General features: G+C 43.6%; 2 protein-coding genes across 9 annotated transcripts; both read right to left on the minus strand.

The window, feature by feature from the left end:
- Nucleotides 1-16: 16 nt before the first annotated feature.
- Nucleotides 17-9,746, minus strand: zbtb40 (zinc finger and BTB domain containing 40). 4 transcript variants are annotated; one of them, XM_062452976.1, is made up of 13 exons: nucleotides 9,543-9,746; nucleotides 8,905-9,070; nucleotides 8,164-8,663; nucleotides 7,798-8,027; nucleotides 7,425-7,617; nucleotides 6,565-6,987; nucleotides 6,196-6,402; nucleotides 5,884-6,048; nucleotides 4,946-5,160; nucleotides 4,694-4,853; nucleotides 3,503-3,550; nucleotides 2,125-2,348; nucleotides 17-1,515 (listed from the first exon to the last, which is right to left on the minus strand). In XM_062452976.1, exons 2-13 carry the CDS (start codon nucleotides 9,051-9,053, stop codon nucleotides 1,321-1,323), a joined length of 2,709 nt encoding a protein of 902 aa, XP_062308960.1. In that variant the 5' UTR covers nucleotides 9,054-9,070; nucleotides 9,543-9,746; the 3' UTR covers nucleotides 17-1,320. The 4 variants fall into 4 exon arrangements, with proteins under 4 accessions (XP_062308960.1, XP_062308999.1, XP_062308957.1 ...); XM_062453015.1 differs by having other exon boundaries at nucleotides 9,450-9,746; XM_062452973.1 differs by having other exon boundaries at nucleotides 9,401-9,746.
- A 150-nt stretch (nucleotides 9,747-9,896) lies between these two features.
- usp48 (ubiquitin specific peptidase 48) lies at nucleotides 9,897-24,346 on the minus strand. 5 transcript variants are annotated; one of them, XM_062452804.1, is made up of 28 exons: nucleotides 24,183-24,346; nucleotides 23,554-23,688; nucleotides 23,167-23,287; nucleotides 22,915-23,056; nucleotides 22,395-22,522; nucleotides 22,146-22,270; nucleotides 21,375-21,483; nucleotides 20,586-20,719; nucleotides 20,340-20,422; nucleotides 18,483-18,662; nucleotides 17,458-17,595; nucleotides 17,063-17,212; nucleotides 16,500-16,700; nucleotides 16,230-16,344; nucleotides 16,013-16,155; nucleotides 15,756-15,833; nucleotides 15,364-15,488; nucleotides 14,800-14,922; nucleotides 14,248-14,309; nucleotides 13,981-14,091; nucleotides 13,215-13,345; nucleotides 13,009-13,115; nucleotides 12,792-12,899; nucleotides 12,519-12,713; nucleotides 11,056-11,181; nucleotides 10,904-10,952; nucleotides 10,731-10,757; nucleotides 9,897-10,609 (listed from the first exon to the last, which is right to left on the minus strand). In XM_062452804.1, the coding sequence occupies exons 2-28, from the start codon at nucleotides 23,685-23,687 to the stop codon at nucleotides 10,587-10,589; spliced, it is 3,168 nt and encodes a 1,055-aa protein (XP_062308788.1). In that variant the 5' UTR covers nucleotide 23,688; nucleotides 24,183-24,346; the 3' UTR covers nucleotides 9,897-10,586. The 5 variants fall into 5 exon arrangements, 3 of the variants coding, with proteins under 3 accessions (XP_062308788.1, XP_062308708.1, XP_062308870.1); XM_062452724.1 differs by lacking the exon at nucleotides 24,183-24,346 and adding an exon at nucleotides 23,826-24,021; XM_062452886.1 differs by lacking the exon at nucleotides 24,183-24,346 and adding an exon at nucleotides 23,821-23,841.
- Nucleotides 24,347-25,253: the final 907 nt, after the last annotated feature.

The following is a 25,253-nucleotide window of genomic DNA, read 5'->3' on the forward strand; positions in this document are numbered from 1 at the left end:
GTTTAACACAAATACCTTAACCCTTGTGCTGCCTTCGGGTCACATGACCCAAAGGTTCACAACGAACCATCGTTGTGTTTACCCAATTTTACCCAATACAAAAACAAATAAATAGCATTTTCTTTTAACCTTCGCAATGTGGGGGGTCTGAGACAGCCCAACGGTTAATACATGTTGTTCCTTAAAGGGGCCACTAATTATCCATGGTTGTAAAAGGAAAGTAAGGTCAAAACACCAACATTTTATTAAGAGGTTTCCAATGAAATCTTGTCTTTGTCGATCATGCCTGTGGTAGTTATTTTAGAAAGCGGGATATTTCAATCATTCAATAACTGTCATTGTTAGGATTTACACATTTTTGGATTCATAATCCCTTCTGTTATCGGTCAAATATCTAAATATGGCATTGCTTTCAAATTGCACACAAAGTGTATATCTATGGACATGTACCTTTGACAAAGTTGCTGATGGGATGGAAGACATATCAAGACCAGTTTCTTTTGGTATGTTTGCATTTGTCCTCATATGAACTACTGCAGTTTATTTGTGGACTGATTCATACAAATGTGGCTAACCTGGCTATACTTGACCTGCAAGGATAATCAGTATAATGTATTATTTATGTTTAATCATGCATATCCTTCAGTTTGGTTCTACTCAGGGCTGAATCTATAAACTTTTTCATGATTTGACAAGCTGAGTATTTAGGAGGGGAGATCAGCCAGTTGTGGGCAGGATATATGGTGAAGTGAGTCAGTTAAAATTAATATTTCAATAAAGTCATAGTAGCTGTGTGGTTGTACATTTTGATTTGGGGACTCTAATAACATGACTATCATCTGAAAATACGATAATTTGATCAAAGTAGATTTCAGCAGATCAGTGGGTCGCAATATGCTTTACACAGTGAATTATTGCTGTATCTTCCAAAATCCAAATTTAGGATGCTAACTGGTACAGCACCCAGCAGTGTTTTAGAAATATCATCAAGCTTATTAGACACACATGCTTCACTCTCACATAATACCATAGCTTCATAAATACTGTACAATGCTGTCTGAAAGATTGAAGGAGGTTATTCTTGTAATAGCAACTGTCAGTGGTCAAATGTTCTCAGATTGGTTTATATTTCCTTAGGAAAATAACCAAAGAGGTATCAGTGGCTTGGTAAAAGCTGTGTATTCAAGCAGGATTCCACCGATCCATTCATGATATCTGTGGTGATCTCAAGGAAGGAACTCTCCCATGAGGATTGTGATGGGGCACGTGTCTCTGACGACAAACACTGTTCAGTCAGAGGTTAGGGTCAAAGTTCAAGGGTCACTGGCCATCCCTGCAGATGAAAGTGACTGTTCCATTGAGCAGGTCCTCCACATTGACAGCCAGCACCTCTGTTTGGGTCTCGCCACCGTCCCCGTCTCCCAGGGCAACGTACACCTGCTGCTGGGACCCGCCCATCTGGGATTGGTCTAAAGAGATCACCTGCTGCTCAGTATCATCTTCCCGCTCTTTTGTCTGAATGATTATGGAGACAAATTATACATTTTTAGTATAGGGAGCAATGAAGGGCATGGCTCAGTGCTTAACCCTCGTGCTGCCTTCGGGTCACATGACCCAAAGGTTCATAACGAACCATCGTTGTGTTTACCCAATTTTACCCAATACAAAAACAAATACAAATAATTTTCTTTTAACCATTCCAATGTGGGGGGTCTGAGACAGCCCGACAGTTAAAAGAAAATGCTTCACTTTGTTTTTGTATGAGGTAAATTTGTCGCAATACGACGGTGGGTCACAATGACTGATGGGTCAGAATGACCCGAAGATAACACAAGGGTTAAACCACTGGACTGCAGACCAAAAGGTCACAGGCTCAAATTCTCCCATGTACTGTATGTCACTTTGGACAGAAGTGTCTGCTAAATGAATGCATCACATTAGTATTCATAGTAAGAACATTTTCTAAATCTAGGGTCATGTACCTTTTCTGTCTAAAGACTCCAAGGCCATTATTTACAATGTGTCCATCCCTAAATGTTTCCTCTCATTGGAAATCATTCCATAATCTTACACTGTTTCCAAAGTAGGCGATACATTGCTAAGAAAAAACTTGAGAAGCTTTACTGTCTGGGATGTGGAGGCCTCCTCTTCTCCGTCCTGTAGCGCCCCTATGTGGCAGGAGAGGAAGTGCTCCTGGAGCTGCAGCTGAGAGGGGCACACCAGAGGGCACAGAGAGCAGCCGAATGCTGCCCCCTCCTGGCTGAAGTGTTCACTGCTGGCGTGCTCCTGCATCTCCTCCTCGCTGGGGAACAATGCAGGGCAGTACGGGCACTTCACCGCGCTGGAGTCTGGAGAAGGAACACGTCGGGTGAATTATATGTAGAGACACAGATTCACAATAAATCAAAAGGATGTTCAAGGTTTATATACGAGTATATTTATCAATATCATGTGTTAATACAAATTGTTGATACAATATGATGAGCCTATGTTTTTTTTTTGTCATCACATAGGATAAGCTTAGATTAAGGATTAGTATTTAACATGCATGTTAAATGTTTTAATGGACAAACTATCTATTAATGTTAGTGCTGCCAAACGATTAAAATATTTATTCTCGATTAATCGCATTAATGTCAGTTAACTCGTGATTAATCGCAATTAATCGCCATTTTTATCTACATTTACATTTAGTCATTTAGCAGACGCTCTTATCCAGAGCGATTTACAGTAAGTACAGGGACATTCCCCCCGAAGCAAGTAGGGTGAAGTGCCTTGCCCAAGGACACATCGTCATTTTTCACAGCCGAGAATCGAACTGGCAACCTTCTGATTACTAGCCCGATTTCCTAACCGCTCAGCCACCTGACTCCCACCTTATCTATTCTAAATGTCCCTTAATTTCTTTTTGTCACATTATTTTTTCTCATTTTAATGCTCTTATCAACATGGAAAAGTGGATTGGATTGCTTAGTTAGTGCAAATTATTATTTATTTTTTTAACAACATTGCCTAGCTTTGACAAGGGGGCGGAGAATTCGCATCAGCTGTGTGCTTGGCCATCAAGTGGTATTTCAGACTGGATGTGCTGCGATGATAGCTCAGTTCACAACGACAAAACACACAGATTAATTTGGTCTTGTCAATGGAACCATTTGGCAACTTTTAAAAAGTAACCTTTGCATTCAGAATCTTATTGGCATCCATTTCGGCGTCTCGCGCTCGTTAGCCAACGTTAGCCACTCTTTAGCCGGCTTGTAAGCCCAAACAAGTGTGTGCGGCGTGACTGTTGTTTTGTTTCCGGTCTAGCTAGATACGGTGTGGTGTTGTAGTTTTTTTTTTTTGCAGCATGTGAAAAAAACTTCACACCGTTAAAATGGGTTTGCGTTAACGCCGTTAATAACGCGTTTAACTGACAGCACTAATTAATGTATATCCAACACATGATTAATATTAAAATTGTCAAAGACTTGTGATATCAATAGGACATTCCAACCCTCACCTGAAGATAAGTCACATCCAATCACCAGCCCGTCAGCTTCAGTCATGCCTTTTGAAATGCATAAGTATTTTTGACAGGATTTTATTATCTAAATGATCTTAAAACTAAAAACATTTCACACTGAAAGTTCTGTTTTGAATTTTCCTCCGAAAGACAAAACAAATAGAGCTCCGGACGTCACGTGACTTTACTGTTTATGTCGCCATTTTGGCAGGAAAGAGTGGCAAAAATGAACGGCGCCATTTCAAGCTGTCCGAGTTCACTGTGCACTTTAATTCAAAAGACATAGGCAACTATAAAGCAAAACTTGATCGATTAAACATTAGTGATCCATATAATGCTCCCAGAGTTATTTTTACCACCTTTACGAGTGAAACGGAAGGCTTCCATGACCTTCTGTATCCAGATATTTACAACTCTCTATCAACTTTCATTCGTCCTACTCTGGAGAATCTTTGAAAGCCTACAAAAGCCTGGAGGGATATAAATGGACGCAATCAGCGGGATTAGTGATGAATATTCAGCTTTGAAGTCTACCGGCTACAAATTGCTATGTGTAACGTTAGCTAATGCAGTCAGTTTTATAACTTCTATAGCTAGCTAGTGTTAGCTAGTCTGTAACGTTCGTCAACGGTTAGCTACTAACTTTGGCTAACGTTCATTATATCAGTGCACTTTTCATCACAAAAATGCCATAACATTTATTACAGATAAGTCATTCCAAGAGACTGAATGATCTTCAGTTGAAGCCATGGGTGGTTGTCAGGAATTATGGGGTTCTTCTCTCTGGATCTTAGGAATCCTATGAAATGTCTCTCCCTTTATCTTTTCCCCGATGGTTCAGGCATCCCGGCGCACAGCAGCTATCCACCATGTTAAATCAACGTTTACTGAAATAGGCAGCAAATTAAACTATGTATAATATGTATGTAAGTATATATGTATGTACACTCTGGCGCTCCACTTGGCTCTCCACTTTACTACCAAAATGGCGATGACCGGTGCATGCTGGGATTGCGTGACGTCAACTCCCGGAGCTCTATACTTCAAATGGGCCGAATGAATTTCATCACAACATACTGACATTTTGTGCTCAAGTGCAGTTTTTCAAACTGAAGAACTAGGCTAGTTTGTTTGTTGAACTTGTAAACAGCCTTTCCTGGGGTTGTGTGGGGGTGTGGTTGGCCTCACCTGGGTGATCGGCCCTCGTATGTTTGGCCAGGCTGCCCGGGCTGGGGAAGAAGCGGGGGCAGGTGCTGCACTGGACCAGCGTCTTCAGCTGCTTGTGGCTCTGACCCGCAAACACCTCCGGGTGAGTGGTCCTGTTGTGGTACCACAGGCCTGACAGTTGCTGTGATGAGAGAGAACGGAGGGATCAGTGTGTGGGTTTGGTCACACAAAACATGATAAATAAAATGAAGAATGGAAAAATCGTACCCTTACCTGGTAGGACTTCTGGCAGATTTTGCAGCTGAAAGGTTTGCTGCCCGTGTGGCTGGCCTTGTGTTTGTCCAGCAGGGCGGCGCTACTGAATGTCTTCTGGCAGAGGAGACACTGGTGGAACTCCTTAGGGTGGCTCTCCTGGATGTGCTTCCTGTGATCCTCCAGAGAGGGGAAGCTCAGACGACACTTCTGACAGTCATGGGGCTCTGTGATGTCTGAGTTGGAGGAAGGGAGAGGGTGGGAGGGAGAGAGGGTGAGAAATGGAAAAAGGGATGGAATGAGAGGGTGGAAAAAAAGAAGGGTGAGAGGGTAGATGGAGAGGTTAGTTGGCGAGGGAAGGAAGGAGGAAGAGATGGAGGGATGACAATGGAAGAGTGACAAGAGTGTTAGAACAAAAAAGAGAGAGTGCACAAGGAAGAGTAATCAAGTTTGAGTGAGAGAGAGAACATAAGTGAAAAACAAACAAGAGGACAGAAGCGTCAGAAGAACCAAACAAGACACATCAGTGTCACAAATGAAAAAACAGAAACTCCACCTGGACTAATCACTTGACCTAAAGGTCAGCTTGCGCAGCACTAACCTGTACATTACTTCACGAGGTAATAGTGAAATGAAATGTCATGTGCAAGTTATATGTCTTGTAAAACTGACTCGAGATATTATTGTCCGTTGAGTCTACGGAATCATGCGGTATTGTAGTTGAGATGATAGTGCAACAGCAATATCTTGTAAAATATAGACCGTTCCTAGGCACTAGTCACTATATACTGTTAGAATGATGCACTTCTATTTGCTGTACTTGCTATATGCACTGTGTGCTTTGGTTAAATATGTCTGTTGTGTTTTATCTAAGACATCAAAGAAAACTCAGAGCAGGTGAAAGACACAAAACGTTCAGCTGTCTCCAGTGTGAGGGTGTGGGTGTATGTGGGACTCACTGTGGAAGGTCTGCAGGTGGACAGAGAGCCCGTTGGCCTGACTGAAGCCTTTACCACACTCGCGGCACACGTACGGTTTGTCTCCAGTGTGTGTTCGCACATGACGCGTTAGCTCAATAGACTGGGCAAAGACAGCCTCACAGTACTGACACGAATACATCTTACCTACAAACACACACACATCAGGGCACACAAATAGCTTTTTGGGCAGCTGGTTTCGTGTATTGTGTGTGTGCATGATGTAGTTCGGCATTAGTGTGAAAGTATGTGTATAATGCGGGCGTGTAAATGTGTGTCGTGAGAGAGCTGAACCTTCGGAGTGCTTCTTCTTGGTGTGGTACGCTAGTGCTGCGGCCACACTGAAGCTCATGTCGCAGTGTTTGCAGTGGTAGGGTTTCTCCCCCGTGTGCAGACGCATATGGTTCTTCAGAGAGGAGTTGGCGGCAAACTTGGCCCCGCACTCCTCGCACGCAAACGGCTTCTCCTCAAAGTGTTCTGTGCGCTTGTGGTAAAGCATGCCTAAAACAAAAAGAAAAAACAGAACAGCAGTCACTGGACATGGGAGTATTTATTTAGGACAAGGGACTTTTAATAATGAATAGTTCCACATTCATTGGGCAGCACATACACAAAGCGCTTTCAGTCCAAGCACTGCATTAGTGAAGCTCACTGACATCTCACCTGAGGGGTGGGCGAAGGTCCTGCCACACAGGTCACACACCACCTTCCTCTTGGCACGGGCGGCCTCGGGGTGAGCGTGGGCGCTGTGGCGCTGCAGTGCCCGCACAGTGGGCAGCACCTCTGGGCAGCGCGGGCATCGCTGTTTGGCCTCCTGGTTCAGGGAGCAGCTCTTGGTGTGGGCCGACAGACGACACTTGTAGGCGAAGGCCTTGGAGCACCAGCGACAGGAGTAGGGCTGGGAGGAGGCGGCTTTGGCCTTGGTTTTCCTCACTCCGTCATCCTCGTCATCTGCCGGTTCCCCATGGTCTCTCTCGTCAACACTGTCTTCTGCTTTGTTCTCCTTGCCTTCCTCTTCCTCGATGGTGTGATCGTCTGCAGGGCTGGAGGAACAGGGTTGGGTCTCCTGTGATCCCGCCTCTGAGCCTGGGAGGCCCCGCCAGCAAGATTGAATTCCAGATGAATCATTTGTTGAAAAGGTAGACATGGTTAGAGCAGAACACAGAACCGGCAGTTCAGCGTGGCCTCCACGTCCAGGCCACTTGACTCACTTTACTAAGTCATTTGGACATTATAACCAAATGTTTTTTGTTTTAGTCTTTTTTGCACCTGCGACTGCACTACTAATTGCACTGTTCCTCAATTTTATTTTAAATATTTTTTTACTCTTTATTTAATCTAAGATTTATTAAATAACTGCTCCCACAGCCTCATCTTAAGAATTGTGGTTGTCCAGGTGACACTGTCACTGTTTATTAGATTTTTTATTTTTTTTTATCACTGTGAATGGATGGATGACCAACACTGTACTGTACGTGAAAGCATACAAAACACACCCAAAAATACCCTGGATGATACATTACCTCCAGCGTCCAGTGCGCCAGCTCTCCACTCCAGCAGCTGGCTCAGTCGGAGGGAAGGAGTGGGGGCTATCTCCTGGACGGTGTAGAGCAGGGACTCCAGGCCCTCCTCACTCACAGCCCCCTCTTTGACCTGCCCCATCAGCATCTGTACAGTCAGGCCCGGGTCTCCAATCTCACAGCACTTACACACTACCTGTAAACCATACAAAATACAGTAGCAGTAATGGCATTATATTAGCACAATTAGAGGATTTGTGCTTGGGGCTTTGGCCAGCAAGATACCAACAAGAACAAAGAAGAATCAACAATGCCAAATCTATGTATATGTATGGAGACAACACACGTGTCGTCCCATGTAGGTGTCTGTCCGTACTTCTCTCTCGTCCTCCCCCAGACAGGTCCTGGCTGCCTGGTTCAGTAGCCCAGCGATGGAAGGCAGCTCAGTGAGAAGCTCCATCAGCTCAAAGTTGCGCTCCAGAAATATGCTGGATCCATTCCCATCCCCTGCCGACACACTCGGCTTGACCTTCTCCTCTACAGACTCACTCAAACTGGTCTCCCCAACTGGAGATACGCTGCTCTGGGCATTTGACTCGTCAGATCCTGCGAGTCATAACGAAGTGTAAGATGCAATCTTCTTTTTTGAATGTGTACATTATTTTGATTTGTGTAGCGTAAGCATCAGAATAAAATATTTGACTGCTAGTTTGAATGGATTTCTTAAATTATTGAAACCTACCTGTGCATTCTGGGAGTTGTAGTCGAGGTCTTTTACAAGCGGATACATCATTTTCTTTCTTGGCCACCTCCTGAGGGTCCTTATCTACTCCCCCGACTGAAGCCCCACCTTCCTCCACTTTCTCCTGCTCCCTTTTCACCTGAGCTCCAGAGGGGCCAACCGTGGCCTCATCCTTAGCTAGGGAAGGGGCAACTTTTTTAGAAGAGGTTATCATCTCAGCTCCCTGGCTCTGGAGATTCGTAGCTTGTGGCTGGATGGTGACAGACGTGGTTGAGGGTGAGGTGGTAGTTGACCGCTTCATCAGACTGGTGAGGATGTTCTTGCAGCCCACCGCTACATCAAACATCTGCAGGCTGTCTGCGGCTGCGATGATGCGGGTGAAGTTGTGTTTTCCTGGCGGCAGTTTTCCAGTGTACACCATGTCCAGGAGGCAGGAGAACTCCTGGGTCGAGACCACAGTTGTGTCTATGGAAATGCTGTCAGAGCCCTCCAATAGAGACCTATAAGAAGGAAAGTGAAGGTGTTTGTTCTAGAGGGTTAGGCTGTTCAGGTGTTCTGTTCAAATGCGGGAATAAAACACCTTTGGTGAATTATCAATCTGTTGCACTAAATTACTTGTTTTAGCATTTACAAAAAACAGTAACCTGTGCATGTACAAAGCAGGGTTGGGTTGTTTTTAAATTGCCAATTATCAACACAAATGCAAACTTTTAATTCCTTTGTCAAACAGCTCATAGGAACCTGAAGAGTAGACTGGCAGCAGCCAGGACCAGTTTGTGGGCTTGGTGGGGGTTGTCTCCCACCATGATGGTGCAGTCACAAAACTGTCCCTCTTTCCTCAGGGAGAGCAACTGCTGCATCAGCTGTCTGCTGTAGTTAGGAAGTTCCATGGCTCTCTGTAAGCCGTCTGAGAGGGGAAATGAATAAGACAACGCAAAGTGAGTTTTGTATATGTGGTATGTCTATGACAAAGGTCGTCAAGCTTGCACCGAGACAATGAGCCAAGTGTTGCATTCCGAGGCTCGGTGAATACATTTCTGGACCCCCTGGACTATGAACTCTGGAACCTCTTTAGCGTAATTTAGGTGTGATAAATCAGAGTGAAGAGACTTGTTCAATAGAATCTTATAGCATATCAAGCGTCGCTTTTGGTCGAAAGGGGAAAATGGGAATTTACAATGACTAATAGCTGGTTGGCAAACCAAGTAAATGCAGGTAGCTACTGACGATGACATACCTTGCTAACCTTTTCCAACATTATCTGACAAACTAGCACAGGAGCTAACCTCAAAGAATAAGGTAATTGAAGTGTTCGTGAGAGACCATATTTCACTGAAATTCTGCACTGCAGTTCCACATGCAAGCATCGCTTTCTTTACCTTTAACGTAATTCAAATTATCCGTCTCTTTATTTAAACTCAAACGACAAACTGTGTTTTCACAGCGCAATAAAGCTTCGGCGTTTTGAAAATGGCGATTCTATGGCGACTTTCACGTCAGAAAACCTACCAACTGCGCATGCCTACAGGCAGCCTGTCTGGCCAAAGACAAAAGACCGATACAAGAGTATACGCTTGACGAAAAACACCAATTTACTTAACAAGCTTGTAACCCGCTGAATAAACAGAGATAACTGTTCTCTATTGCACTCTGCAAGTGATAAGCGCTGTTCTCCAGTGACAGTAACAATAACCTCTATTTCATAATAATTTTATGGAAAAACTGCTGTAAAATAGAAGAAACAATTACTTTATTGCCCAATATGAAATAAAAGAGAAAAAAAACAATTCACACCAATGCCTGCTTTCTTGCTCTGGCTGCAGCACAAACCTTATCTAACTTCAAAATGTTTTTAAGAAATATACAGATATCATTGCTATCTCTTCTAAATTTCATAGGGGGTTATCATATTTTATTTATTGTTGAGGTAATTCACGTTTATCCACCAAATAGTTATGATTCCAATATTTAACAGTTGCTCATGCATTCTTTAAATGTGTGTGAAGAAAATTGCAGTGACACCACAGGCTTCTATCAAACGTAAAGATGTTTCTTGGAAGGGTAACTTTCAGGGTAACTTTGCATCCTACAATGAAGGATGCAAAGCCTCTGCTACAAATGGCATTGGAGAGCACTGGAAAATGTTACTGAACTTTCTACACCCAATCACAGTCCGGGGTAAGAGCACAAACACAGTCTCAGAGAATGCATAAGCGTCTTTAAATATTAAAAGCCAGCAATAATTTTGAACACAGGTATACGAAAAAGGTTTGCAACATAGTCACAGTTTAAAAAAGAACAAAACAAACAAAAAACAGAACCAAATTAAAGCACTTAAATCCAAGTATGGACACTTGACAAATTCAAGCTTTAGATTTTCTTCTGACTTTAGTCTATCAAGGGCATCTTCAGCAGTGTTTTTCTCAGTGTCCAAGAAGCCCAGTGCCTAAAAAGACATACAAGACAATAGTGGTTAGATAGAAAACTATTTCAATTCAAGCCAAAGTTGTCTACATACCAAAGTAGTGTTCCTATGTGACAACAGGAATTTAATGAGCTGTGCTTACCTTTAAATCCTTCTTCAGGCATACCAACTGGGGGAAAAAACCCTCAATTGATTATTGTTGAAGTGTTGTGCATGCTACATTTCTCAATTACTTGTAGTTTGTAGTTGAACTACAACTACAAACCAACGATAAACTGGAGTAACATGTTCATCAGAATATGAATGAGCACGTACCCTGATAAACATCGTCCATTGCTGCATAATCTGCTATGGGTTCATCGGCCTGCAAATATATCATCCAATGAAAGTAAGATAGAGACAAAAATAACAAAATAAAAGTTTGAGGATGATTCAGTTGCATGCTTCTAAAGATGGCGGGTGTTTACCTTAAGGCAGATGATGCTATCTGGGATGACGCCTAGACTTCCCAGCGTGGCCGAATCATCTGTTAGACACCGCCCGTCGATGGATAGGTTCTGGTCGAACGGAGCCACCGAGAAGGCGTGCATGATCTGAGGGGCAACAGCAGATGGTGCAGAAAAGTTCTTGTGGAGGTACACAGTTTGGTCATTGAGGGGACTTCCACTCAAACATTAAAAGCATGAACCCCTTTTCCTTCCCCTGTATGGGCAATATTTTCTTCCTGGAATCAATTAAGTACTACTCTACTCTACTCTCTATATACAGGAGTAGTGATTTTTCAGGTTGAGGTAGTTACATTAAGATATGATCATGACCATGTATAGCTTTACTGTAATTTTTTTTTTAAAAGATCATGATAATAGGAGTACTAGACCCTTTGCTGGTTACTGGAATATATGAAGGCTATGAGTGCACTAAGTTGAATATGTGTGGCGGTCTGGGGAAACCCTTTACATGGTGAAAATTTGACTTTCTGTGTATTATACATATTTGGAAACTACAAACTCCCCTGAATACAAAATCACTCAGATATCTTTATCACAACTGAAGTTACATCATTTTAAAGTTGACTTGTGTCAAAAAGTGATAAGGGAGAAAACTGCATTCAAAGATTCCACTCCGTTTCATTATATTTTACTGTGGCGAATATGGAAAGGAAATCCTTTTGTTTGTAATCACGTTGAGAATGTAAATGTCAGTTTAACTATAGGCTACATTAATAACTTCTCAGCAAGTTATTTTTAAGTTTAACAGCATGACTTAATTGATCAGTTGTTATGGGCTGCTGCAGCACTCAAAAGAGCAGGCAAACTGAGCATTTGATTTGACATGGCTTGAAAATCTTGCTAGCTGACATGTCCAAAAACCGTTGAAAGTAACTGTTTTTCATAAGTAATCATATATTTTTTGTACATTACAATGAAGTGTAGGGTGTTAACTATACAAAACATCAAAAATCTCAATTTGGACAGAAAAAGATTTTCGATCTTTTATGGCTTATAGCCAAAAAATGAGCGGCCGCGACATCCGACGGGTTTCTGCAGACCGCCACACATATATCAAGGTTGAGACAACGACATCATCACAATGCGAAAGCTCGGATTTCATGGGAGAAGCTGTAAATGCGTGAGGACTCATGGAACTCGTCACTTCCAACAACCAAGTTCTCATAAGTCATCATATCATGACAATCATCAATGTAGATTAGAAGCTAAATTTGGCTAATCCTGCCAGCTCCAGCCCCATGTCTTCATAGAGATTAGAGGGACAAGACATACCTAACACATACGAGTATTTTATAAACTATTTGTTTAAGTTACTATAATATAATAAGAATCATAAACGGTCCTCAACCTTGGCACACGGATCTTGTTATATTGTTTCCTCCCAGTGAGGGACAAGATTTGGACAGATATTGAGTCCCTACCTGTATCTTCAGCTCCTTGAGTGTCTGATTGGCTGAGACAATAAGAGCTTTCTCCCCCCGCAATTTCCTGTGACGCGTGCTCCGCCTGATGCTGCCTGCCTTGCTGGTGCTGGAGAGGGCTGGAGGGGCGGGGCTTGGGGAGGCTCCGGCTGCGACGTCATCGCTCAGTTTCAGACGCTTGGCCCCGTCTTCTGACTGGACGAGACGTGGTCACGTGAGCGGGAAGCGAGAGCGGCGCATGGCAGGGTCTTTCGTCTAGTAAAGACCTCTTACCTGGCTGAAGTCTGGGTCCCTTTCTCCGTCTACTTTGGTGGGCTCCTCCCTCTCCTCCTCTGCCTCAGATCCGCTCACATTCATCTCAGGAGCCGTGTCCTTTATCATCTAAACACAGGTGTTTACTGCTGTTATCCTGAATGACTGCGAACTAACAGGCTGGCGGCGGGACAACGCAGGAGTGTGAGATCGCACACTGAGAAAGAGAGAGTCTTACCCTCTTGTCATCGACGACCTTGCGGACATAGACGGTGGCCTGGGCATACTCCCTCAGGTCTCTCTGCTGCTGGAAGATGAAGCCGTCTCTGCACTCCCTACACAGCTCTGTACGTCGGCACACGTGGATACAAAAGCGGGGGTTAAAAAGTGACACGTTGTATACCTCCACACACAACGTACATCCCACTCCCATACCCCCTTTACCAGGCTGAGTGGTGTACTCCACAGTGGGGCCAGTGGGCGTGGTTTGGCTGAGGCGGCAGATGGAGATTGGCTGGTCTACCAGGAAGAGTCTGCCGATCACCTCCCACTCGCTGGGCCAGAGAAGAGCTATACTGTGCAGAGAGAGCCGCACACAACATGAGAGCGTCCGTCGCCGGCCTTCCTCTCTCCTTCACTACAAATATTCTACAAGACTTGTGTAAATCAACAATTCCAATATATGAAAGAGACAGGTTGTTAAGTATTAGGAAAATGACTCAATCAGCAAGGTATGAAACAGTAAACTTTAATTTAGTTGAATTTTTATGAATAAATTATATTTGAAGCACAGTGAACTGAGTAGAATTTAATAAACTACATGCTTCCATCTCATTGACTATTATTTCCTACACTTAAGTTCTTAGCATCTATTGAGGACTATAAAGGTCACACACATTTGTTTGTTTAAAGTTGGATTATTTTACTGTGGTAATGCCTATAATGTTTGGTATAACTAGCAAATACTAAGATGACATACAGCCTACATTTGTAGTTTGTCTTGCTAGCCAGGCAACTTTGCAAGTACCGCTGATATACAAGAGAATAGGTCTTAGTTTGATTTGGTGGCTGACAATATATCTTTATTGTAGTACTTATTTTTAATTGTGCTTATTTGAAATGAAGTCTTGCCTTGTGACTTGCTTTTTGTTACAGATGTGATCACTTTTATTCCTGTTCAAGGACTGGACATGAGACAGGAGGCACTCACTGCTGGGCGTCTCCTTTCAACATGGAGTCGTAGGTAAACATGAACCCCCCATGAGGACAAAGCAGCAGGCTGTTCCCCACACTGGACACTGGTGTGGTCTTTGCAGGCCTCCTAAAGCGAGACAGAACCAGAGAAGAAATGGAAAAGGAAAAACAGAAAAATTGACACATTTATCCATTTCTTGCAGATGTTATATTCTCAAGCAATACACTCTTAAGTACTCTCTAATAGTATAGAATGCATAATATGCAAGGGAGAGGACCTTACCTTATGAATTTCTTCCACTCGTCCACAAAGAACATAGAAACCACATAAAGCGTGTCCGTATCCTAAAACAGAAACTGGTTTGCATCAGACACAGTGACATAGAGCCCTGAGTATGCTGGACAAACAGGGGCTGTACATTTCAACATGTTCCTTTACATGTGTAGGAGATAGGTAGCACTTGGGGTAAACGTGTGCAGTTAGTATACGTGTGACAGCGGAATTGTGCAAGGAGGAAGTTCTCCTCTAAGATCTTCTCATTGTGTAAATACAGATGAGAGGTATTCAGTGCTTTGAAGGCTGTTCCTCAGCTATAATATATTCTGTTTGTGCTTATTAAACCATACAAAGATAGTCTAGGTTTGCCCCAGTCTTGGTACCTGCCATCACATCACCAGAATCCAAAGATTCCCAGCAGACTAGAAGTGTACTTCACTTAAAGATATTCATACCGATAATTCCAATCATGTCTTCCTAAACCACTAAACTATTCCCTAAGGGTGTTTTCCACACCGGCTGTGAGAAGGCCCTGGAGATGGGACGCTCAGCTGGTACCTGAGGCCACTTGGTCAGCACGGGCCTGTTCTTCTCTTGGAAGAGGTTGAGCAAGGAGCTCTTCTGATCCGATGCCATCATCCTGTTAAGGGCCTCGTTCTCTTTCCCCTCACGCTCCAGCCTCTGTGTGTGTGTGGAGAGAAAGGAGGGAAACCGTTAAGAGATGCTCACTACCATTTTCAACAATAACTCAAATAACAACAATGTGCACTCATGTAAACCTACTTTAACAAATCCCTGTTTTGTATAACTTCTATGTACTTTGCTAATGTTCCATTGTATTTGATGCATACAGTAATCAGATAGTTCAACCTGAGGAAATGGTTGAGTATGGTTTCTGTTGTGGCATCAGCAGTACCAATGTCTGGTGAGCATTCGCGCACACACACACACACACAAGCAAGTTGCGTTAAAAGTTCCATGCCATCTATCAACACACACACACACACACACACACACACACACACACACACACACACACACACACACACACACACACACACACACACACACACACACACACACACACTCCATCCCCCTCCGCTTGTGCCAGCCAATCCTCACCAGGCACTGTTGGCATGGCTCCTGTTGCTGGGTGAACTGGGGTGCCTTGGGGAAGTACGCCCTCAACTTGGACCACACCTCCGCCGTCACCAGGCGCCGCTCCGTCTCCAGGATACTCAGACCTCCTGCATGGGCCCACAGCACAGCCAGAAAGCAGTCATTAACGGCAAAATAACCATCATTTTAATCACCAAAACCCCCCCGCCGACATCCATCTAACTTCTGAAAAAAAATAATGTCTGCCATCCTTGAGCTAGGGTATTTGTTTTACCAAACAAATACCTTGAACTCCAGCACTGAGTTAGTGCTGGGATTCAGACTGGTGGCTAGTGTTACATACTGTATCGACTCTACAGCTCAGAGCAGCAGTGGTCCAGTTCAGGGGCTGTTACCGTGACAACAGAGGATGTCCTCGTTAAAAGTCTTCATCTCTTCGTCGCCGCCCCCCTCCTGAGGCTCGGGTTCATACTCTGGGTAAAAAACACACACAGGTTAGGAGACACATCTGCAACAGCTCCTTAAATTGTAATTGGAATGACCTTGGCATCACAGGATGTTTGACCTCTAGATAAAAAGGCACAGTTTGGACACCCTGTGTGGGTTGATCCACCTAGCGGTAGCGGCGGGATAGCCTTGCGGGCCTGGTTACCTTTCATGGCGCTGATGTCCGGTCCCTCTCCGTTGGTCTTGCCGTTGCTGTGTCGGGTCTCCTCCTCGTCCTCGTCCAGCTGCTCCAGCGCCAGCACCCTCCAGACACGCAGGCACGCCTTGCTCACCCAGTAGCCCACATCGCTGCAGCCACAGGAGAGAAGGGTTGGTAAACACACACACACACACACACAAGCATGCGTATGTCCACACACTACCTCTTGGTGTTGCTTTTGACCAGGTTGGAAACCTCCCTGTAGTCCTCATGGAGCTGGTTCTTCAGACGGAGCACCCGGCAGCGCTGGCTAACACACTCCTCGCACAGAGACGTGTCTGGACACACGGGTGAACACACACACAAGCAAGTTGTGACATTTGCAGGATGAGTGCTCCGGTCATTGACCATCAAATGCCAGGTTCAACTCCTCATAGCTCGAACGACCACGAATGTCTGGAGGCTACACTAAAATGGCAGTTGGAACTCTTACGGTCAAGTCGGGGTCCACCCCCGTAGCGCTCGTGTAGGATTTGGGCGGCGCGCTGCGAGATCCTCTTGGCCTCGCCCACCTTGTCGGGGTGGAGCTTGCCATGTGAGCACAGGAAGTGCGAGTTGTCCATCTCCTTGGTGGCCGTGGAGTCGTCCAGCCACTTCTTCAGCCATTCCAGAGGGACAAACTCGTACGGCTCACCTGCGAGGCAGAGAGGGAGGGAACCGGCGTGTTGTTGCAGTCGTCATTCAGTTAACACGATGATCATTTGATCTGGTGATCGTTGAAGTACATTTTTTTCTTTGTTCCGTGATAAGGGATATTCCTTTTATTTAAACGTTTTGCATCAAACATAATTTTTTACATTTCTTTATGGAAAATCCTGTGATTAAAATATTTTTTTGAACGCTGCAGTGGTTTCCATACAAGCCTTTTTCAACATTAAGGTTACCACATTAACTCTTTTTACTCTCACACAACAAAACACCACGCTGACTGTGACAAAAAATAATTAGTCATCATGAACCCGGTGTTGGAATTAGAGTGGTGTGGGGGTTACCAACCGTCGTCCGCGGGTAAAAGCTCGTAGAGTTCTTTCACCTCCTCGTGCTTTGCCTTGCCCTTATCCACGCTCTGCCTCCGCATGTCCGCCATCTCACAGCACCACTCCTCAAACTTACGGTTGTCCAGGTCCACCAGCCTCTGCAAAATAGCTGCCACCACAGACAGAGGGTTTTCTTGTCACGTCACACATGCTTTGCTGGGGGGTTACGGTCAACTCTGAACGTTCTATTCACAAGCGTTCGTCAGCAACAGTCAAACAAACGGCCTTGTGATAAATTGGTGGATAAAAGGCTCACAAGCATGGACCTAAACCTACTGTATAACAACCGCTACTAAAATAAGCCCTTCAGGTGGATATGTGGGTAAACTATCCCTTTAAGGAGGCCCTGCTCACCTGGCACCTGGACGATGGTCTGTGAGGGATCGGTGACTTCCTCCTCCTGACACTTGTACACCAGCATGTAGGCGTTTCTGGAGCAGTGGTAGCCTTTGCTGCACTTGGGCTTGCGTGCTTGAGTCTTCACTGTCTCGGCTGGGGGAGCGGGGAGAAAAAGAGAGAGAGGGAGAAGGGGGAGAGAATGGATAAGAAAAACTGCGGCTGCATGAAACGACCGGCGAGAGTTGCCGCTTGCAGTTGGGGAGAAGTTAAAAACAGGTCCGTAAAGTTAGACATTCCAGATTCTCGTGGTTTGCTACGTTGACGTCAGTCATGGCCGATCAAGCGCTGTTTGCGTACTTTATCGTTGACAAACTGCATGGTCGAGAATTTAATTGTTTTCGCATTAGAAACCAGTGCACTGAAATTTGCCATTTTATGTATTGGGCTATGCTAAACTCTTTCTCCAATCTGCAGACTGATAATACAACCAGAACTCAATTAAACGTAGTCTTTCCGTTTGTGAAGAGGCGGACTAAAACCCTTTCTTCAACAATAGTAGGCTATCGCACTCTGTCAATAAAGGCAAATATTTAATTAAATTGTACTGTTTGTTCCGGATTTGAGCATCGGAGAAACTGAAGGTGTCAGAATAAATACAAAACACACGTCAATCGATCTCACGGTACTTTGATGGATACGTCACAGTGACCTAGCCTCGGCGCCGTCTCAAGTCGGACAAAAAGTCTAACCAGAATTCACTGCTTCAAGTCAGCCAACTGTAGCCGGCTGTCGGCGCTGCATGAAGTCGAACACACCTATTGTTACAAAACATTTTTGGACTCGCTAAAGAAGGGTTTAGGATTAGGGGTTTGTATTTATTTTTTTTACTCAAGACTGGATTTTCAAATCTTATGGAATAAACATTCTGTAAAAACTTTGTCTGTTTGCTTGTTCATACTATGTTGAGTGTAGAGAGCAAGATACAAAGGTTAGATTTTTATTTAGTTAGAGTGAGGAGAGAGAGAGTACAGTGGCCTCACCAATGTCCTCCTCGATGCCTAGCTGCAGCTTCTTGCCTTCCATTTTCTCGATCTCCTCATCGTTGAACTTGTACCAGTCGCTGGTGCGGGCGTCCCTGGCGTGTGCGATGTAGTGGCCTGAGTAGGCACTGACACCACGGTGGATTAGCACGGCGCTCAGCTCGTACACACACTTCTCGTCTGGGGTACACCACCCACGGGAGCCAAAACACACACACATACACACACAAACAACAGACTAACCAACTTTCCTTGTGATATATGTTACCACATTGGTCATTGCTATATTGTGACTTTTTGCAAGGTAAAAACTAAGTAGGCCATGGTAAAATATTTTGAAAGAACCATACATTACTGCTTAGTAGGGATGGGTATCGAGAACCAGTTCTTGTTTAGAACCGGTTCCCAGTGAATCGATTCCTTGGAATCGTTAGCAAAATTCCTTAACGATTCTGTTAACGATTCTCTGTGCCGTTGCGCATGCGCGAACTTTTATAGTTTATTCAGACAGACTGCAGCAAACATGGCAACTAGGAAGAAGCGTTCTAAAGTTTGGTTGTATTTCACACGACAAAATGACAACAACGCCACTTGTAACGTGTGTAAAAAGTCTATTTCGTCGAAGGGAGGAAATACTACAAATATGAAGAAGCATTTGAACACACAGCATGGAATGAAGTTACTGGAACGTCATGTGTTCGATGCAGCGCATCTAACGTTCGCGCTTCATCTCTAACTATCTAAGGTAGAGCTAAACTGCTCAAAAGTGATCACAACCACTTGTTACTGTGTGAAGCAATTTGCCTTTATTGTGTGTAGTCGATCTAGTTATCTTCTGTCCCGTCGTTTGAAGCATACATTTTAGCTCCGGCATTCGTCTCCCATTAGTATAGATCTTAATGATCATTTCACGTTATCGGGGCGGCTTGTGTTATCAGCAAACATTATTAAACTGAGCATATTGATTTTTAATCCATTATTAAACTTAGCATTTTAATTGTTTAACCTTTTAATAGTCCTGTTAAATGTGTCTGAAAACGCCTAAACAACATACCCAAAGTACATTGAAAGCTGTTGTTGAACCATTTGGAGTACATGCATGTAAATGGTCTCTTTTGAAAGGTGACACTGAAGTTATTTCCCCTGTTGTTAGGACCCCTGTAAGTCCTACTGGTGTTGAGTAATAGAAGCTTGAACACAAGGAAACTGAAAGTTTCTATCTCCGACTAGATTTTGTTTTGAAAACAGAGGCCTGAAGAGGCCTAGAGGTGGTAGGTATTAGCTCATTTCAGAGCCAGTCAAAGCCAGTTTGAGAAATTTGTTTAGAACGAGTGTGTGTGTGGGGGGGTGCAGGACGCACAGACCTAGTTGGCTGTAGAGGGGAGAATCGATAAGAGAATCAATAAGGAATCGAATCGATAAGCAGGAATTGTCGGAATCGTTAAAATCTTATCAATACGCATCCCTACTGCTTAGGGTATTGGTTTCCTAGCTCCTCGGACTGTACCTTCCAAAATACAGGAACCTTGGGGGGGGTGGCAGTGTTTAATATATCTGATTGGTTGAGTACTGAAGAGTCTATCAACCGATATTGACATCAGCAAGTGATTTGACTGCCTGGACAGTTGCGTACAGTACATACATAAGCAGACTCATTTGCCTAATCTTCTGGGGAAAGTTCCTGCTGTAGAAACGCAGCTCACAATGTCTGCATGAACATTCTAGTTCCTTGAAAAGTAGTTCTGGGCAAACGCGGCAATTTATTGAAAACTGAACTTTGGAAAAATGGGATCCTTCCAAACAGTGTCCACTGTCATATTGATACGGCTGGTTGAACCATTGAGAGCTTGGCGATACCTTTGCCCTCCAGGAAGGGGCCCATGTCCAGCTGCTCAGGGAAACTAATGAAGGTGTTGAGCTTCTTCTTGTGGCCTGTTTGTCTGGAATAACAACAGCAATTCAGCCTAGAATTACCACATTGTTCCTCTCAAAGAGTTTCTATCAAGAAATGTCTCCTGTATAGGCGAGTCAATCACGGACAGTAAGTAAGTAGCACTAACTTCGATCAGAGGATGTGGCTAATGCTAAAGCTGTACCGCTCACCTATCGAAGATGAAGCGCATAAGCTGGAGGTTGAGGGTGCGCGGCAAGCTGTGGAGTCTGATGCGCCGTGTGGCATTCTGTTTGCTCTGGCAGCTCTCGCAGTAGTAGCGGTTATCCCCTTCCAGCTTCTCCTCCTACAGACAATGGGTGCGGATCAATTTGGAAGAGCATTGATTTAAGGTTCACTTAAAATAGATATTTTAAAAGGAGGGGTGGGGGGGATTATGAGGTAACAAGGCATAATGGATGTCATGATACATTTATTTGTTTCTCAGAAAAATAATTGTAACGGCGTATCCATTAAAACTAAGTAGACACTACGTGATACATAACAAGTATGTTAATCACAATCAGTAGACCAGCTATTACCTTATTATCTGTTCATGAATTGTCTTTTTATTCATATATGTGTTCCTACGGTAACCTATATTGTGATGACAGTCACAGGTCTATGATGTAGTACCTGCTTCATTTGATGACGAACATCTGTTGGCTGTATGTTATTTGTTTTTTTCTTATTCACTATAAACACTGTCCTCTAACCTTCAAGCCTCAGAAAGACTTTGCTACTCTCACCGTGTGCTTGAACTATATCCTTATTTTCGAAGAGTAGAGACTCTCCCTCCAATTAGCTGGTCGCACATACTTTCCACCACATGCGACCGTTGCATTATTTCCAACATTACCTTGAGGAACGCTGTGAAATCATAATAGGTTCCTACCTAAGGAAACTCGAGTGTAATGATAAGCTTTCTAGGGAAACTGTGTGACGTCATGGTGCAACATTACCTTGAGGAACTCTGTGATGCATTCTGTGAGGTTCTTGTGGCCCTGGATGTTGAGCTCCAGCTCGTAGAAGCGGGAGGGCAAGGGGGACGCACGGCCACACTGGTTACACCTGAGCACATTATATCACAAACTCTGAAAATTATTTGTAATTAATACTGGACATTTTCACGCTAATGGTTGTTAGCAGTAGTGCTCATTTGATTAGATATTGACCCATTTTTATCGTTGGAGTAGTGCATGCCTAGTGTGGTTATTGTACACCTCTAAAAAAGAGGTGTACAATTATTCTTGATCCAAGACCATAGATGGCCAAAGCCTGGCTTGGATAAAAGCAATATCCCTCACACGCTTGATGTCAAATCTAATGAAAACCAAATGAAGTGTCAGGATTGTCCAGTAATAATGACTCAGACATTTTTTAATCTTTTGTCTTCACAACAGGAATAAATGCCTGTTAATCTCAGACGCTTTTACAACTAGCATAGTCACGGATAAACGGAGAGAACCCCCCTACACTTTGACACATCAAAAGTGTAAACAAAAACCGAAAACAACAACCGAATGGCAAGAACTCTATCCAGGAGCAACCCAAAGACTCCATCTTAGAGGCAACAAAACAATTAAGTTTATACCCATTTTAATCCTTACACCTCCAATATAAAAAACATTAGATTTGTTAACACTTCTTTATCTGGATTAAGTGAGTGGTCTGATGCAAGGAGGGTTTTATTTGATGGGCCAAAGATAATACTGCTAATCTAGTTATCTTACACAGTGACGTAGGAGAACTGTCCACAGAACTGCTGCTGGATGATGTTCTGCAGGCTGGGGTTCTTCTGTTTGGACAGGGTGTCCTCTAGCAGCGATAGGAAGAGTTTGGAGAACTCCTGGGCATCCTGTAAAAGAAAGAAGAAAACCACAAAAAAGCAAGGATGGGTTGAGATACAAGAAAAAATACTTTCATTTTGATCAAGCTAAGACTTATCTTGTCACAGCCTGGCTTTACAGTATAGAATTTACCTGCTGTTGTCCTGTATCCAACCCAAGTGCTTTGACCAGCCCCGAGGGGTCAATGTACCTTCTGTTACTGTTCTGCAGCAGTGCAAACAGGTACTGCAAGTGCTCACAGATAGTCTGAGGCTCATAGTCTGAGAAAAAAACAGAATTATTTTATCAAATGAAATGACATGGTATGCCAAGTATTTGAAAAACAGTTACGTTTTGGGTGGATTATCCATGTCAAACTGCATTTTCCAGTTACAAACAAAAGTGTATCTAGTGGCCAGACCTAGGATAAAACAATCACGTTAGAAGACAAGCATCAAATATGATGCTATTGATTAACCCCCCCCCCACCACCACCACCACCACCACCCCTAAAATCTACCTACCTACAGGTACAAATACACTTAACTGAACCCCTTTAAGCAAATACGCATAATTGTCCAATAATACCACCGCTGACAGCAATTGAACACACAGTAAATTCTTTGAATGTGAACGTTTCTAATATTTGTTGATTACATATATGAGCTTTTACCTGAGTCCATGTTGTGCTCCTCAGCCCGGGCATTCTGACAAAGATAAAGGGTCTTGCGGAGCTCCAGGTTGTGGAACCACACCTGCAAGAAGGTGTTGACGTAGCATGTGGCACCTAGGTTGGTCAGTCCCACAAAGGTGTTCTGACAGAACAATGGACAGAGAGGAAACAAGACAAACATCAATATTCAAATTGGAAGGTGATTGTGAGTTTGTTCTAAAGTGTGAACCTTTTCATCGCAAATTAAGATACCTTATCTCTACGCTCTGAGTTGGGGTCATCAATGTTGTGGAAAGTATTTTCATCAATCTCCCCCAACCAGGCATGTTCACCAATGCCCACAAGGCAATTAGGGTTTCCTTTACAATTCCGCCTGTATAAGAGGAAAGTCAGGTCACGCAATTCCTACATCTTGCACATATCTGGGGTTCGTGACTGAAATATAACAATAAAGCAACGCACTTAGACATAGAATAACTATTTACAGTCTGCCACATCTATTAGCATATCTCGATGTAGCCATAAACGGACATTTTAGTAAGCTAGCTCTAGCTAGCTGATAGTGGCATGTTAGTTGAATTTGTAAATTGTCAGAGCTGGAGATGAATATTGCAGAGTGATAACGTGTGAGCGCTATACCTGCAAGTACCTCTCTTACACGCCGGTACACCGATCCGGTACGCCAGCTCAATGTGCTCCCGTTTAATGTCCTCCGGTCTCACCGATTCGACCCAGCGCCAGGCTGCCTTCTCTAGCTGCAAGCGCGGTGCCATTCTGCAAGAGACAGGACGCAAAAATGAGTCCTTTGGCTAGTAGAGGTCGAGGCTGCTGCGGCCTAGATAACCCTAACTAGCCAATATGGCATAGGATATATCACTAGTCATTGTTGGTACTCGTAAACGTTACCTTACTTTATCTTAACGTTATCGGACCTTAGCTGGCTAGCAAATCTCAAATTGCAGTTTTTCATGTCACATGCGTTTTTGCTGTTCGGATTTGGAACCTTCGAAAAGCACGATTTAGATTATTTAGATTACTATTAAAATCTATCTGACGAGTCGCTAGCTACAGTGCTTGCTAACGCTAGCTAGAAGTCGCAATGCTAAGTGGCCAGACGTTTTTTTCCATAACAAGCTAGCAACAACAGCAACAGACAAGTGCGTAGCTAGCTACTGTAGCGTTCAAGCTATAGCTAGCAAGCTAACAAGCTAACATTCATTAGCAAAATCATTACATAGAATTATTTTGAACGAAATGTTTATTCGAACCTTTTGTGCGTGTATCACAAACTTCTGAATGTGCAGCTGCTTCAGTAAAATAGTTTTTATTTATTTTTTACATTTTATTTACAATTTGTTTTAGATTTAGCGCCCTTGCGTCAGATTTTAAATAAATATTTCCTCCTTCAGTTTCAAAGCTACGCGGCGTGACGTACGGGTTTTCCTTGGCGTACAACACGTCTTTCCTGCCGGCTGTGCTTGTTGCACGTAAAAGCGCACACATTTGTGATTGGTTCAGTTGTATCTCCACCAATGATACGTGAATGCGCACTGACAATAGCGCTAACCAACCTTTATTAAATTATTCTACCACCAAGAAGATAATTACAGTTTAGTCTGACTAAGATGCGCTTCTCGCCGCCCTACTCAGCCAGTATTTCTAACATCTTACATTTACAGCATCTTCATCTAATTCAAAATATAAAACAGTACATGGTTTTGTTCTCATTTGTGCAGGTCAGACTATTGGCAGAATAATGAGTTCCGACTAAATGTGTTAAAATTATTTTAAACCCATACATTTATGAAATTATATTGTTTAGCTTGTTTGTTGATTCTTAAATCCTGTCAGAAAACAGCTTACATTTACTGTCAATAAATCTGGTGACGGTGCGGAAAAGCCTCTATAGTTTCACTAAATCATTGCAGGGAACCTTTTAACAAGATTCTCCTGACCCATGACCTTGCTCACGGGTGTCATACTTAGGTCTGGTGTAAATTGTCAGGTCGGGTAATAACCTGTGCATCACTGTGAGGCAAATGTATGAATTAACTATTGTTTAACATGGCAATTTAGCTTTTTGGGCTGACTCAAAAAAGCAACCCCCCCTATAAGAGAGCATATAATGCCCCCCTGTGGAAACCTAATGCCCCCCCCCCCCCACCACCACCTGATTCATTCTGTAGCCGAGCCTGTGCAGTCCCTTCTTTTTCCCAAAAGCGCGAGACAAAGTATACCTATACTTTATATTCAAGAAGTATAAGGAAACAGATGGCTTGTCCCGCGTCCACCGGCCCATTTGAATGTGTTCTAGAGATTGAATGGAGGCGGATTGAGGG

The sequence above is a fragment of the Osmerus eperlanus genome, chromosome 1 (genome assembly GCF_963692335.1).
Source record: "Osmerus eperlanus chromosome 1, fOsmEpe2.1, whole genome shotgun sequence".
NCBI lineage: Eukaryota > Metazoa > Chordata > Actinopteri > Osmeriformes > Osmeridae > Osmerus > Osmerus eperlanus.